At 39.7% G+C, this 17,052-nt stretch overlaps 1 protein-coding gene across 2 annotated transcripts in view; it reads left to right on the top strand.

The window, feature by feature from the left end:
* LOC126470634 (inhibitor of growth protein 3) overlaps positions 1-17,052 on the top strand; it is a 215,375-nt gene that overhangs the window by 154,674 nt on the left and 43,649 nt on the right. For both annotated transcript variants that reach the window (XM_050098612.1, XM_050098613.1), the window contains 3 exons: positions 13,120-13,248; positions 13,324-13,458; positions 14,118-14,201. In XM_050098612.1, the coding sequence (XP_049954569.1) occupies positions 13,120-13,248; positions 13,324-13,458; positions 14,118-14,201 (348 nt within the window). The remainder of the gene's footprint in view (positions 1-13,119; positions 13,249-13,323; positions 13,459-14,117; positions 14,202-17,052) is intronic.

Here is a 17,052-nt window from a genome sequence, read left to right as displayed (position 1 = left end):
GCAGATTGAAGAAATCGTACAAATAGGATGTTGTAAAATTATGAAGTTTATTTTAAGTTGACGTATAAAAGAGTTGCCGTTTTAGGTGATACGGTTGAAAATTTCGTAACTGACATGAAGGTGAAGCTTGCGGTTATTCCAGTGACTGCTAAACAGTCAGATTCTCCCTTTTGCGGGGAAAAAAGAATGCAACAGCTGATTGTTATGACATTTTCGTATTGAATAACAATAGGTGATAAGCATCAATGAGATACTATTTTGACACCTTTATATCTGCATACAGGAACTTCGATGGAAAGTAAGACCTTGAACAAAAAAAAAAAAATTGTTTACTGAAATAATGTAATCAATGTAGAAAAATCTGGAAAGAAGTCATTTTAATTATTTCATTCAAAACTACTACTTACCAGTTGCAAAATTTTTTGGATTCTCATGACAATATTATTAGGAACTTGCTCGGCAATGTATTTTTCAATAGATCATTGTCATTTCAGATTTTTCATGTGAACTGTATTATTTAAACTTAAGTCATTTGTGTATTATCAGTTTCCATACTCTCGTTTTGCAAACTTGAACTTGTATGCCTGGTATTCAGCACATTATGCAGAAGAACGGCCAGCGCCATTTCTCACTCCATACAAATTTTGTCGAGATAAAACTGGTAATAACTATGAAGTTCCAATAAATGCATCAATTATTTTGTTAAGGTTTTTATAACATGATGTACTTGTGTGTACTGTTCTATTTCAACAAGTGAAATTACCTATTGAAATTATGGGAAATGAATGTCATGTGATATCAAAACCTGCCATGAGTTTTATTCTCACTACATACATTTGGGAGAGTTACTGCTGCAAATGTTTCAGTGTTAGATTGAAGTAATCCAAAAACATTGTAATAAATAATACTTTTGATATGATTTCAGTGCTTAAATTCGCGTGTGGTTCCCACATAATGTGAAAATGTTTTCTCATGTCATGATTGCTTCTGCTCACTCGCTGATTCACATGCTAGGCAGGAAGGCCTGTACAAACTGCAAGTATAAATAGTTCAGCATGCAACAAAAATGAGTAACTTTCACAATTTTTTAAAAAATCCTTGCAGTCTGTCTCAGTTGTTAAAATTGTGACACTATGTTTCTTTCGGTGAATTTGTCCTACGTAATAAAGTTTAGGGCAGGTTTCCACCTGTCAAATTGCACCAATCCCTTGTTAGTCTCACTTATAATTTAGTTTGTTCTAAGGTGTTAAAATACCTTATGTGACTTCATTTATCTCTGATCAAAAGGAAAATAAGTCAGGAATATACCAGAGGAAAAGAAATTTGTCTATAGTGCAGCATATTTGCCATGATATTGGTCACCAGACTGTGCTTATCCTTGTAGTTAGGTGTACACCACAACACTGCAGCCAATAGTAAGCTTTATTGTCAGGTTGGTCTTACCTGCAGCAGATAGCTCTTGATGGTATCCAAACATAGAGCATAAGTAAACATAGTTTGCCAATTTGATAGGTGCTCAGTAGGAGCCTTCCAATTTTGGTGAGATTTCATGTATTTTGAACCCTGTAATAATCTGCTCTATTTACCTGAAACACTGCTGCTGCTGCTGCTGCTGCTGCTACTACTACTACTACTACTACTACTACTACTACTACTACCACCACCACCACCACCACCACCACCACCACCACGCTCCTTAAAAAATTTGTGTTACGTCATAAGACCATAGTAAACCAACATTTATATATTTTTTGATATTAAAGGGACAAAAATAATAAAAATTCAGTGTAGTACAGTTATTTTATTTAAGATGTAAAAACTTCACCAGCATGAAAAAGTTAAGTGTCATTTTATTATCAAAGAAAAGGGCAATGTTTCATTAGGTTTGCTGGTATGTCAGTGACTACACCAGGAACACATTTTGCTTAGACTCATTATCATCGAACAGTTCCGGCACTGAGAAAATGTCCCTTTCATTTAAGTGTTATGAGGGGTTTGTACCTTCAAATACGAGGGCAGTTCAATAAGTAATGCAACACATTTTTTTTCTGAAACAGGGGTTGTTTTATTCAGCATTGAAATACACCAGGTTATTCCCCAATCTTTTAGCTACACAACACTATTTTTCAACGTAATCTCCATTCAATGCTACGGCCTTACGCCACCTTGAAATGAGGGCCTGTATGCCTGCACGGTACCATTCCACTGGTCGATGTCGGAGCCAACGTCGTACTGCATCAATAACTTCTTCATCATCCGCGTAGTGCCTCCCACGGATTGCGTCCTTCATTGGGCCAAACATATGGAAATCTGACGGTGCGAGGTGGGGGCTGTAGGGTGCATGAGGAAGAACAGTCCACTGAAGTTTTGTGAGCTCCTCTCGGGTGCGAAGACTTGTGTGAGGTCTTGCGTTGTCATGAAGAAGGAGAAGTTCGTTCAGATTTTTGTGCCTATGAACACGCTGAAGTCGTTTCTTCAATTTCTGAAGAGTAGCACAATACACTTCAGAGTTGATCGTTTGACCATGGGGAAGGACATCGAACAGAATAACCCCTTCAGCGTCCCAGAAGACTGTAACCATGACTTTACTGGCTGAGGGTATGGCTTTAAACTTTTTCTTGGTAGGGGAGTGGGTGTGGCGCCACCCCATTGATTGCCGTTTTGTTTCAGGTTCAAAGTGATGAACCCATGTTTCATCGCCTGTAACAATCTTTGACAAGAAATTGTCACCCTCAGCCACATGACGAGCAAGCAATTCCGCACAGATGGTTCTCCTTTGTTCTTTATGGTGTTCGGTTAGACAACGAGGGACCCAGCGGGAACAAACCTTTGAATATCCCAACTGGTGAACAATTGTGACAGCACTACCAACAGAGATGTCAAGTTGAGCACTGAGTTGTTTGATGGTGATCCGTCGATCATCTCGAACGAGTGTGTTCGCACGCTCCGCCATTGCAGGAGTCACAGCTGTGCACGGCCGGCCCGCACGCGGGAGATCAGACAGTCTTGCTTGACCTTGCGGTGATGATGACACACGCTTTGCCCAACGACTCACCGTGCTTTTGTCCACTGCCAGATCACCGTAGACATTCTGCAAGCGCCTATGAATATCTGAGATGCCCTGGTTTTCTGCCAAAAGAAACTTGATCACTGCCCGTTGTTTGCAACGCACATCCGTTACAGACGCCATTTTAACAGCTCCGTACAGCGCTGCCACCTGTCGGAAGTCAATATACTATACGAGACGAAGCGGGAATGTTTGAAAATATTCCACAAGAAATTTCCGGTTTTTTCAACCAAAATTGGCCGAGAAAAAAAATGTGTTGCATTACTTATTGAACTGCCCTCGTATATCCTCCCATTTGTGAATAAATATATCTTTGTTCACAGGCCGTTTCTGGTTATCAAGAGATGGCATCATGGTATTTATGGTTGCACTATACAGTATGCATTAAAACTTTCAATAACACCTGAGTTAAGTTTATTGACATACTGTATAACCATGAACACACCATTCTGCTTGCTGATTGGTTTCAGTTTTTTTACGGTTTTGTTAGAGCCTCTCTATTCTCTGTAGATGCTGCTAACATTCCCATTTGATTTCGTCTGTATGATTCCCAGTCTTCATCTGAACTTTCATCACTAATTTCTTCTTCTAATAGATGTTCATTCCTAGAATAATCAAGCACAGTCTGGATTTTTTCCTTCTTACATTGTTTACTAGGGACTATCACTAGTTGAGAACCATTTTATGATGTATGAAGCAAATGTTCCATTCTTTATGGATTCCGGGAATTCTTTCACATTTTCAGTGCTGTATCTGCATATCGGCAAGGTCCTAGCTTTCATTGCCACTTGTACCGTACTATAACAGCATTATTCTCTTAACAACACTCATGTTTCGGTGTAAGAAGACTCATCCCAAGTTGAATGAGGTCTAAAACAAAGTAATGAAAATAGTGTGGAGCTACTTTATCCACTTTGTCTGTGGTGGAAAGTTGCACCAGTTTTCCCAGAAAATGATCTTCATGGCTGCTTATGACCTTGCAGTGATAAATAATCTGTCAATTATAATTTTGTGAGTATGGTTTGATAACTAATTTCCACATTTGTCTCCTGTTAAGTAGTTTCCTGGCAGCAAAATATTGCTTTCTCTAGACAAAAATTATTTCAAAAATATGGTAGTACATGTTTGATTAACAGGAAATAACCAAGATAGCAAACAGCAGAATAACTGAAATGTATGCACTAGCAGACGCTGTCAGCTGTTGGACAGAACTGAAACTGTTTTGAAATGTTTATTAAGAGTATATTCTAGACAGGATTGGATCTTGTTTCAAAGTTGGAGCAAAGTTACCCCAGTAAGCACAAAGTGTCCCTGCTTTGCAGTACTGCTGCTACTACCACCTCCACTACAGATTTTCAACATCTATGATATATTTATGTTTCATTTATAACAGTGTAGCTTGAAGAGGGAATCAGTTTTATTCTACTTACATAATCTGTTAAGTTCCTACTTTCTAGCTATTCTTGCAGTTACGTGCCAGAAAACAGGAAAATTTTTAATCACTTTTTGTGCAAATCCATTTTATGTCATTGATCCCACAACCATGGCTACTGTTACTTTGGGATTGTGAATGCAAAGGCAGATATTAAACAAAAAAAAAAAAAAAAAAAAAAAAAGTCAGGAATACAAATATTTTATTACCACAATACTAGATACCAGTGTAACAAGTTCAAAGGTACTATAAAATTTGCCGGCCGCTGGTGGCCGAGCGGTTCTGGCGCTACAGTCTGGAACCGCGCGACCGCTACGGTCGCAGGTTCGAATCCTGCCTCGGGCGTGGATGTGTGTGTTGTCCTTAGGTTAGTTAGGTTTAAGTAGTTCTAAGTTCTAGGGGACTTATGACCTCAGCAGTTGAGTCTCATAGTGCTCAGAGCCATTTTACTATAAAATTTGACATTTGTTGAACAGAATCATATACTTAAATTGCCTTTATTTGATTTTCTAATTAACATAAATCATGCACAAAATTTGTGGCATCAGTGCAGAGTGTGATATCCTTGCATAGCAACTCAAGATGTATAATTGTGCCCCATGTGTCCAGATTGGTTTGCAGTAATGTCTGCCATTGATGATAAAGTGCCCCTTTGAGCTCACCAAAGATCCATGGAGGCAATGTTAGGGTTGCATTCCTTCAACCTAGTGTTCTGTGCATGTTCAGTTTGACACAAGTCTGGCTCTGACCACTTTTTCATGTTGCAGGTACTAGCTTCCCCCTCAGTTCTGCCCCCCCCCCCCCCCCCCCCCCCCAGCCGTCCACATGTAACACAGAAGAGTCCCCCATTTACTGTTGTGTAATGTTATTCCTATAGAACAGCTGTCACAGTACTCCTAGGTAACATGTGGTGGTGTACATGCTCTCAACATGATACCACCGCAGAGGTTTCAACAGTGCTGTTGCCATATTGGTTCTTCTTTCCCACAACATTGATAGTGTTGTAAAGTGTTCCAGAGTGAACCAAAAGGGCAGATGATAGGAATCATGTGCATAGGTAAACCTCAACTCTTTTTGTGTACGGGACACTACCCCACTGTTCCTGAGCTCGCTCACAGTGTGCAAGACACACAAGATCTCTAGATGGGCAGGTCCTGTGTTGGCCTGATAGATATATTTGGGTAATTAAGCAAGAAAACTCTCCTGGGTCTCTGCTGTAGCATACTGCTGATTAATCTCTCTCCTGGAATCTTCTTCAGAGTCATGAAATCACATTGTAAATGACATTTACTTCCTAAACCTCCTCCAACAAACTGTTACTGACATCTGATCTGTCAGTTATCTGGCTACAACTAATGTCATCCAAATGGGTTTGATGTGCTATCTTGATTTGCTAGTATTTGAGTATGCACAAAATGCACAGTCAGAGCCATTATACCATAGACCACTGTCTTACCATGCATATCATATTTCTGTGATGTCCTGTCACAGTTTAGTCTGCACCGTGTCACAGTACGTTTCTGTGGATGTTGAGGGTTCGTTGTATTGCTGCCATGGATGTATGATGACTAGTCTTGCCACCATGTGATGTGAAAATCCCCTTTATGTCATCAGTATTCATCAGTACCTAGCCTGTATTCCATAATATGATACAATATTGCAGTTCCTGTGTTTTTATGAATTAAGATGCAATTCCATTATGATGCATCATAATTGAGAATAACACAGGCACTGCAATATGTATTTATCTGCCGACACAAGGCTAGTGATTTCCAAGTAAAATGTCTCACCTGTACGGGAATGTACATATCAGATGTATGAGCACAGGTTGTAGATGTGTGGTTGACGACATATGGAAGTTTAGGTCTGGCCATGAGTCGTGCACAGATAGCCAAATGGTAAGGTGACTGCTCGCGATAAGCAGGAAATTCGGGTTTGAGTCCTGGGCTGGCACAAATTTTCATTGTCGTCATTCCACTCTACAGCTGATGGTTGTCCATATTTGCAGTTGCGAATATGCTACCTGTATTTCACATATTCCATGATCTCGAGTGCCAGTTTGCTAATTCAAATAAATGTGCCAAAAGTAAGAAGTATTTCTTGTCTTCATGTCCAAACCTCTTTCCTAAACCACAGGTATTTTTCCTGGTTGGTGATTTCACACACAAAGCCTGCTGGGTCTCTCTGTAAGCCCAGAGATTCACTGCAAGGTAAGCCATGTATACGTGGAGGCTTCCACTGTTGTATAGTCCCGAAAGTGTCAGAAATAGTTTCACAGTGGGTAGCAAATTTATTCAGAGTTCATAAGATATACCAAGCAATCTGGGTGTTGCCTTGAATTAGAATGAAAATGAAGACATCAGTAAGGAATTGTAGCAGTAAATAAAACAGTTTCTATCCTTGTTATGATGTGAACCAGTAACTATTATGTTCCAAGGAGCCAAATGTTACATCCTTGCTGCTAATGATAAATGGGTGGAAGGTGGCCCCAGGATTTGTCACCTAAGGAATCATAAAAGGCAAGCAAAAGATTAGTTGACGCAAGTGCACTTTAAATAAATATAATTTACTCAGCTTGTGCAAAAGAACTGCCTCACTGTTGACAATTTGGGGCAGCTGTAGCTAGCTATAAACAGAGGCCCGACATTGGCATGCATCTAAGTACACTGAATGTTTGATGGTAGAGCTAGCAATCAATAATTTGGTTAACATTTGACACCAACTAGTGGCACACAGATAATCTTGGCTAGAAGCAATATTGAACTAGGTGACTGGTGCCCAGGTTTCTGTCACTTATAACGCTGTCCTGGTAGTCTTCATTGGTTGGCGGGTTGGAGATAATTCATTGGTGGTGATGTTCAATGTGCTGCTCCCTGCACCCGCAAGAATCTTTGAGGCACCAGCTCCAGCAGTACCAATAAGCTACAGGCTACGGTACTACCCCCCCCCCCCCCCCCACCTCCTGAACCTCTTCACCATTGGCAGGCAGGGGAGGGGAGGGGGGAGTATGGCAGCAGGAAGTGGTGAGGAGACAGGAGCCGAAGCTGTGGCTGGAGTCAACCTCGTGTCTGCATCATGGCATTTGCCTTAAGACCTACCCAGGACACTAGCCGAGAAACGATACTGAGGGCATGCGCCTGCATCCAGTGATGGTACAAGGTCTTCTGCTGATCAAACTGCAAATGTGTCTTGAAGAGGTGTGACAGTCCCCTGGCTAGCCGCAGAGTGGAGGGAACCAACAACTGTGGACGTCTGCTACTTGCTTGGCAACAGGATCATGCAATTTACAGCTGCAAAATTGACTCGGGGTGCGATTGCTGCAATCCTCCTGGGCCCTGTATCAAAAATGTGCAATTGCCAAGCAACTTTATGATGTTGCCACATTCCCAGTGACAGGTGCCAGCTGCCGGTGTGGGTGCAGCAACTGGAGCAAGGTGTGGTGGTGCTGTCCGTGAAGCAACACCACCAGTCATGCGCTGTTGTGATGCTGGGAGCAGTAGGATGACAAGAATAGCAGCAAAGCTTAGTCCCATGTGTGGTGGGTGTGTAGTTTATCCATCTGCTGTGTAAAAAGTGCGTCACAAATTGAGGTCCATTATTAGTCACAAGCCACTCTGGTAAACTCTGAAGGCAAAATTATGGATTGCAGAGCTTGATGTGTGCACTGTGTTATTGTAGAGCACATGGGAACCACAAAAAGAAACTTGCTATATGCATCGATGACAATTGGATAACGAGTGTTCCAGTAGCATCCAGCAAAATCCAAATGCAGCCATTGCCAAGGTGTGTCAGGCTTCAGCTAATTAAAGGACTGTTGAGGAGGGGCTGCCTGGTATTTCGTGTGAGCATGGCACTGAGCCATAATCTACTCTATTTGTGAGTCCATGCCAAACCATGTGCAATGAAAATGAGCTAATAGTTTGGTGCAGACTATGCCCAGTGACCCTGATGAAGCAAACTAAGAGCATGTCTCTGGAGAACATTTGGAATCACAACACATGATTGTTCAGATTCAGTGCATAGAAATGTGACACCTTGTAGCACAGACAAGTCGTGCCGATGTGCAAAGTATTTTTGAACTACTGGGCTAACAGTATGTTTCATGGTCCGAGGCCAACCAGTGAAGACAGTGCAACAGAATCTGCAAGTCTGTATCCAGTACTGTGGCATGGACAATCTTCAGGTGATCTAATGGAAACTGATTCAGTGCGTCAGAGTCATTTGCGTCAGTGTGGCAACAAGATGTTTCTGCTGCATCAAAGCCTGCATCTGGTCCCAAGGAAAGACATGAAAGTGTGTGTGCTTTGACATGCTTGGATGTGGGACTGTACATCATCTTGTATTGGTAGAATGATAAGTGTTGCAATTCCTGTGCAATGCAATTGGGGACCGTGTTGAAAAGTGTCTGCAAAGTCTTGTGGTTGGTGACCAAGTAGAACTTCCTTCTGTACAAATACTGATGAAATTTAGTGTATCCATAGATAATAGCAGAAGCCTCTTTCTCCATTTGAAAATAGTTGCTCTGAGCTCTGTTTAGCAATTTGGAGGTAAAGGCCATTGGTCTGTCAGCAGAACCAATCCTGTGCGAGAGTACAGCGTCACTGCTGTACAAAGAGGCATCCATGGCCAAGAATACAGGTTTGGAAGGAACAAAATGAACTAGGCAACGATCACTGAGAAAAGCTTCTTTGAGGCATCAAAAAGCAATATCACATTCCTGCAACCACACAAAAGGTACATTCTTGTGGTGAAGGTGGTGCAACAGTGCCACAATTTGAGCTGCATTCTGAATGAAGTGGATGTAATATGTCAGCTTCCGTAGCACTGACTGTAATTCAGTAACATACCTTGGAGGTTTGATGTCACAAATGGCCTGCTAGTGAGACTGCTTTGGATGAACACACTGATTATTAATTACATGCCCCAATTGCTCAGTCTCTGTTTTAAAGAACACACATATGTCTGTGTTGGATTTAAGGCCTGAATTGGAACAGGGTGCACAAATTACTAAGGTTCTCATCTGCCGTGCCACCTGATACCACTATATCGTCTAAATAATTTGTATACGAAGGCACAGATGCAGTTAATTCCTCCAAATAGCATGGGAAAATTGCTGGTGCAGATGCACTTCCAAAAGGCAAACAAAGGAATTTGAAGAGTCCTCTTGTGTATTAATGACAAACACTTGCAGTGATTGTTCATCTAAAGGGATCTGGAAGTAGGCATCACATAAATCAGTCGTGGAGAAGTAACGATCAGCTCCCAAATGGTCCATAAGTTCATCGGGTAGAGGTAAAGGAAATGAATCGATCACTGTATGAGGGTTCACTGTTGCCTTGAAGTCTGCACAAATACCCAGTTTGCCTGAAGGATTCTTGATCAGTACTAATAGAGATACCTACTAACTGGCTGTAATGGTGCCGTAACGCCACTGTCCTGCTACTGTGAAAGTTCCTGAGCAACCTGTTCATGGAGCGCATGTGGCACAGTGTGAACCCCGAAAAAGTGTGGCTGTGCACTATCTTTTACGGTCACATGCACAACGAAATGAGAAGATTTGGCTGCAAACAAGTCTTTGAATCCAGCACACAAGTGAGCAACACTGTCCTTCGAACCAAAGGGAGTAACTGACAACACATTTTCTACCACACGCACCCAAACAAATCAAGGCCAAATATACTTGCACTATTCTGCGAATACAGTCTTTTGCAAATTCTGGTACACAGCAGGAAAGCTGCAAGAACTGAACACTGGAATGTCTTGTCAATCATTTGCTGTAAGCATAGAGTGTGATTTGTACAGCTTGGGCTTGCGAAGAAGATCATTAGTATTGTGACTGAGCAAAGAAACTGTGACACCCATATCTAATTGCAACTGAATAGTTTGGCCAGGTATCACAAGGTCTACAAAGAGTTTGTTCGAGTGGCGGTGAACCGAAGAAGAAGTTACTGGTTTTTTTGAATTGCACAGCTACCATATTTCTGATCCACACTAGAAGCACTGTTTTGTTAAGAATACACAACATGTACAACAAAGTTTGATTTCTGTGGGCATATAGTAGGAGAGGGAGCCTTCTTTTTCTGGAAGCATACTTCTTGAACATATCTGTTCTTGCTACATGAAAAACAAGTTGCGTTTTGTGACAGGCACGTGTGATGCTTATGCACTGAGGAGCAGTGCGGGCAAGACTTCATGCCAGTACCTTGCTAACCTGGCTGTTTATGTGGCTGACTATGCTGAGCCACATAGGCTGCTGTATGCTCGACTTTTTAAGCGGTATGTTTACGTGGATGTGCAGTGCTATTGCTAGGTGTCACAGCGAAAATTTTGATTGAGAACTATCTACAACACTGTCACAACAGTCTTGATAGTCAATAATTTGCAAAACTTGCTGCAAAGCGGGGTTGGGATACTTGAGAGTGTTTTTCCTTATTCTATTATCACCCACATTCTGAGTAATAGTGTCACATATCGTGAGGTCAAAATATATTTGCCATATTCATATTTAATGTTAAACTACCTAGTAAGCCCACGTAAGTCCGTCACTCACTTTCTATTATTTTGTCCTGACTGCTTCTTTAGTTTGAAAAAGTTAAACCATGCAACCACCATATGGACTTTCTCATCATAGTATCTATTCAAAGCATAAATTAATTCTTCACATTGTATAAGATCTGGCCACAAAATGGGGACCAATTTGCAGCATGTTGTATACACTCACACTCTGGCCATTGATTAGAAAAGGGGTTGTTTAACAGTACCTAGTGTTTGGTGTGCAGATAGATGAGCTTCAAACTGGGCTAAGTACTCTATCCAGCCCTCTTTGTCCTCCTCAGATAGGTGAAATGGAGAGAGTAATGATGGCTGCCTAAGTTGTGACCCTGCCTAGGTGGTGGCATCTGATTGTGATTCTCACTGGCTGCTGTCTGCATTTGAATGAAGGCCCTCATCATCTCAGTAAGCTTGGTCATTATTTAGCACCTGTAACTAAAGAAGCTGTGTTAGATCGAGCATTGGTGCCAATGGCAGTTGTGGCACAGCTAAGTGCGGGGCAAGCATACACGGGGCTGGGGGTTGAAGGTAGCTATAGCAAAGCAAAAAATACTAAAGCTAAATCAATATGTGGCAGCAAGAACAACTTAACTGAAAGAAAATGGAAATCACAGATGTGAAACAGAAATATCCACACACACAAATGGTAAAAGCGCTACAGAAATGTCCAGAAAGCAATGAAAAATTCAACAAAGTTTGTTACTAGATGTTATGATGTGGTATGGTGAATGTGAATGTGATGTTCTGAGGAGCCAAATCTTATGTCCTCACTGCTAATGATTCAAGAGCGCTTCTAGTTGAGATTACTTGCATTTCACCAGTTGGTGTCGACAGTGTACTTAGATGCACGCCTATGTTGGGCCTCTGCTTATAGTAGCCACAGCTGTCACAAGTTTTCAACACTGTAGGAGTTCTTTTGCAAGAGTTGAGTACATTATATTTATTTAAAGTGCATTTGTGTCAACTAATCTTTCAAAGCACTGCTCGCGGCACCCACAATAATCTTAGAGGAACTGGCTCTGGCAGTATCTATAAACTATGATACTACAGGCTTGGTATTTAAATTATAACACAAGACCAAAAAATGACATGTTACAAAACTCAAAACAAGAAGTGGGAGTTAGTGTGTTGGAAGTTAGACTGTCATAGCAGATATCACAAGAGTATGCAGAAAAAATTATTCCATATTGACCATGTCTAATCAGTAGAAGACCTGATAATGTTATTTGAAGCAATACAGATGAACTATATCTGAGAGTGAAGGATTTCAAGCAGGGGAGCACAGTCTTGTAGCTCCACTGAGGAAGTAACAGCCAGAAGAATGAAATCACTCTACTTAGCAGGTGATATCTTGTTGCCCATTGATGATTAAAAGAAAATATGCTCCAGATGCCCCCCCCCTCCCCACTTCAAATTAGTTTGGGAATCCACTAAAATGACAAAAATTAGCCATTGTTACATACAAATGATGTTAAACATAAAGTGAATGTATAGATTAGCCGCTTCATTAAGACTAAATGACCACTAGAGATGTGTTACATGTACTGCTGCTAGAACAGCCTGTCAAAACTGGTTAATTGAACTGTGACTGATTGCTGCTGAAATGAGTCACTTTTTTATGTAATCTTTAGATATGTAACCTTGTTGACATAACTGTTTACTGAAAGTGGCAGTAGTCATAACATAAGCTGCAAATGAAAATCTCTGGAAATGGAAATTAATGATTCATTGCTTTTGAAAAAAAGATTTAGCTACATATATTTGATTCTTACTAATACCTGACTTTGTTGTAGCTGTCCTCCTACTACTGCTGTGAATTTCCTATAAAATAATTTACCATCATTCTTAGCAAGCTGAATAAATTATAAACAATTTAATTATATGCAATAATGTAGGAAAAATTCCAGTAAATACTGACATTTATATTGGCTCTTAGTAAGTGGCAATCAATTTCCTGTATTAGGATAATATTAACAGAAACTATTATCCATTGGTTTAGATATATTTGAAACTGTAAAGGATGCCTAATGCCTGCCATAATATTGAAAGCTGGTTTTATTTCTTTCAGATAACCTTGAAAGTCTTGAAAAACGGGTGAAGCTCTTCTTTGCAGCAGCGCGGAGAATGAAAGCACATGAGAAAGACCGTGAATATCAGCTGATATGCCGAGACTATATTAGAACACTGGACTTTGCAGGTATGCAAATAGAAGTTATAGTTTGCCCTTTGTATTTATCATCAATATTTCTTTCTATTTAAATACTTGTTTCAGATGAAAAAGTGGCAATGGCTACCCAGATGCATGACTTGGTGGAAAGATACTTGAGAAAACTGGATCAGGAACTTCTCAAATTTAAATATGAACTTGAAGCAGATCATCGAGGAATTACAGAAATATTAGAAAAGAGTATGTTTTTCATTTGCAAATTCTAAAATATTGTATCCCAAGTAAAAAACAAAAAGATTTCAGTAAATAATAATAGTTATGTTCTGGATCTCTGCACTTACACCTACCAACTTCCTGCTCCATCAGCCCCAGCGCCCACCAAAAAAAAAAAAAAAAAAAAAAAGCTTTTGTCTCACTTGAAAAATATTATCTTAACTGTGTTGTGCAACATATGGAACTTTCATGTGTATAACTGAATTTTATTGTCAGACTTCTTTCTCTTTATTTCATTTTACCTCACACTCAGTAAAAGAAATCAGTTTGTTTGATTATTGTTTGTGCCTCATAGTTTGTTCATGGTTTCTTAATTAATGCGGGTGAAAGCTGTTCCTCTTACATCAATTTTAAGTATATTATTGCAGTGTTGTATGTACAGATGCATCAAGACTGATTTTGTAGAGAAATATGTGTTATTTGGTAAGGAGTCAGTTGTTACGAAATTTCTGTCTACAAAGCAACCAGAAGTTAAGAAAATCTTATCTTTTATTTTAACTGACAATATTACACTTCAGTGTGATTAATTATTTTGTGGCCTGTGACATATATTCGTTAATAGTTTTGAATACATAACATGGCCTTGGTTTCATGTTTATTTTGGTTACCGAGTACTTCTGTTTCAGGATCTTTGGAAATGGACCAACCATCTGTCACAAAGCAACAGAAGGACCACTATAATTTCACAGTTCCAAGGGCTACGCATTATGGTATGTTGGAATCTCACTAGTTCCATTTTGTCTTATGGTTTTACTACTTTTAATTTACGTATCTTGAATTTTCAATAAAAAGAAATATTATTTTATCCATGCTGTATCTTGCAAACAATGTGACCATTAAGGATTGTTGAAGAATCAACCAAAGACAAATGTAGAGTAAAAATCAATAATGGGCCAAGTGCCAAAAAATCTGATTCCGAGTTACGTAGTATTTGTTTAGCTATTTATTTATTTATTTATTGACAAAACTATTTTAGTGAAAAAACCAGTACAATATTTTTTATTTATCACTACAGCAAGAGTCATACAACTATTGTGATTTTTTTTGAACTTCCCTTCCTTTGAAAATAAATATTTTATTCTTAGAAACACAGAACGTGCTTAATGCTGTACAGGTATCGGCAAAAACAAGATAAATACTGATGAAAGAAATCACAAGTGTTCATCAGTTTTTTTATAATAATCATTTTATTGCTATATTTTGCAGAGATTATCCTGTGGTTAAATTATTTTTGGTCCTTCATTTAATTTTGTAAAGGACAAAGAAATTTTAATTGATTAACTATTTGAAAAATGTTCTGTTAGCTACTTTAAAAGACAGCAGCATTTGTTGCAGATCCTTTTTCTCTTCAGCTGACAATTTGTTTTTAAATTGTTGTGATGTTAAAATAAAATTCTTTATTTTGTCAGTGGTAACCCCTTCCTTGAAAATCTTGTAGGTGCTCCAGTCTTCAAGTTCGTTAAACACTGTTCTCGTCTTGACAACACCAGGTGCATTTTTTTTCACTTGAATTCAACTACATTTGGAAATATTTATTTTTGTTGTGTTATTGTGTGTGTCGGCTACTTTTTTAAAATGAAAAAGTCCTGAGGCTGGAGCATAGTAACCACAAATGGCTTGTTAGGTGTTGCATTCTCCATAAGTTTTACAAGATTCTTAGGTACTTGACACTCTGACATTCTTCCAGCCTCTTACATTTTTCAATCTGTGCTAAATCTGTGTCATCTGCTGTAGAAAATTACAAAGCTTTGTGGCATTTAACCTGATTTCAGCCTCAGCAGTAGGCCAGCACATAACAATCCTGCTATCTTTCGGGCCTTATCTGCACTACGAGAAATAATTGTAGTGCTTAGTTTGCTCTTCAGGTTGTTGGCAGTGACACTTAGCTTGATTTTTCAGGTCTAACTAAAAAATAATTTTTTACATGTAGTCCATTATTGATTTCCACTCTACAAATACTTTTAAAAGATCTTTCTTTAATCCCATAACTGATTTTGAGCTACCATACCCATCTTCAGATGGTTGACTTTTCAAATCATATTTAATGTTTTTGTTATCAGTATTTCATCAGCTCTTGCACTGGACAGGAATATTTGAATATTTAGTGCCACTCTGTATGTTGTGTGGATGGCAAAAACATGCTAGTGTTCCCATATCTGAGTAGGTAAAAGCTGAAACAGATGCATGCATTTACATATGTTTCCGTGGACAGCACTCCATCTTGCTTTGGTTTTTAGGCTTTTTCAGGGCAATGCACGAACTGTTGGAGTGAAAACAGTGCACCCATTTTAAATAAATCTGTAAGGCACACAAACATTTCATATTCTTAATGTGAATTTCAGTCTGAGGCATGTGCTTTACATTCTATGTTTTTGTTTACAATGCAAAGACCATCCAATAAGCAAAGATAATGCTTACTTCATATTAAAAAGAGACCTAAATTAACCAAAGAAAGTATGTGGGAGTTGCAGTATGTTAAGAACAGTAAGGACAGAAAAATACTTATATTCTAAGTGTGAACTTCTTATGTAAGGGCTATAGGACATGTTGTTTTAAAAAGTTTTATTTATTTATTTTTTTAATTCACTCTCCCCTTCCCCCCTTCTGCCCCCCCCCCCCCCCTCCTAGTAACTAGCAGCGGGAATTTTAACAAAACATAGTGTCGGAAGTTCCATGCGGCTTCTCGCGGATGATGCTGTAGTATACAGAGAAGTTGCAGCATTAGAAAATTTTTGCGAAATGCAGGAAGATCTGCAGCGGATAGGCACTTGGTGCAGGGAGTGGCAACTGACCCTTAACATAGACAAATGTAATGTATTGCGAATACATAGAAAGAAGGATCCTTTATTGTATGATTATATGATAGCGGAACAAACACTGGTAGCAGTTACTTCTGTAAAATATCTGGGAGTATGCGTGCGGAACGATTTGAAGTGGAATGATCATATAAAATTAATTGTTGGTAAGGCGGGTACCAGGTTGAGATCCATTGGGAGAGTGCTTAGAAAATGTAGTCCGTCAACAAAGGAGGTGGCTTACAAAACACTCGTTCGACCTATACTTGAGTATTGCTCATCAGTGTGGGATCCGTACCAGATCGGTCTGACGGAGGAGATAGAGAAGATCCAAAGAAGAGCGGCGCGTTTCGTCACAGGGTTATTTGGTAACCGTGATAGCGTTACGGAGATGTTTAATAAACTCAAGTGGCAGACTCTGCAAGAGAGGCGCTCTGCATCGCGGTGTAGCTTGCTCGCCAGGTTTCGAGAGGGTGCGTTTCTGGATGAGGTGTCGAATATATTGCTTCCCCCTACTTATACCTCCCGAGGAGATCACGAATGTAAAATTAGAGAGATTAGAGCGCGCACGGAGGCTTTCAGACAGTCATTCTTCCCGCGAACCATACGCGACTGGAACAGGAAAGGGAGGTAATGACAGTGGCACGTAAAGTGCCCTCCGCCACACACTGTTGGGTGGCTTGCGGAGTATAAATGTAGATGTAGATGTAGATGATTACATTCATTAGAAAGCCCATGCCCTAGAGTTAATGGAAAACCTTAGTTC

This window comes from Schistocerca serialis, chromosome 3 (genome assembly GCF_023864345.2).
Source record: "Schistocerca serialis cubense isolate TAMUIC-IGC-003099 chromosome 3, iqSchSeri2.2, whole genome shotgun sequence".
Lineage (NCBI taxonomy): Eukaryota > Metazoa > Arthropoda > Insecta > Orthoptera > Acrididae > Schistocerca > Schistocerca serialis.
The sequence above is the reverse complement of the archived record's forward strand: the minus strand, read 5'-3'. Positions and strand labels throughout refer to the sequence as shown.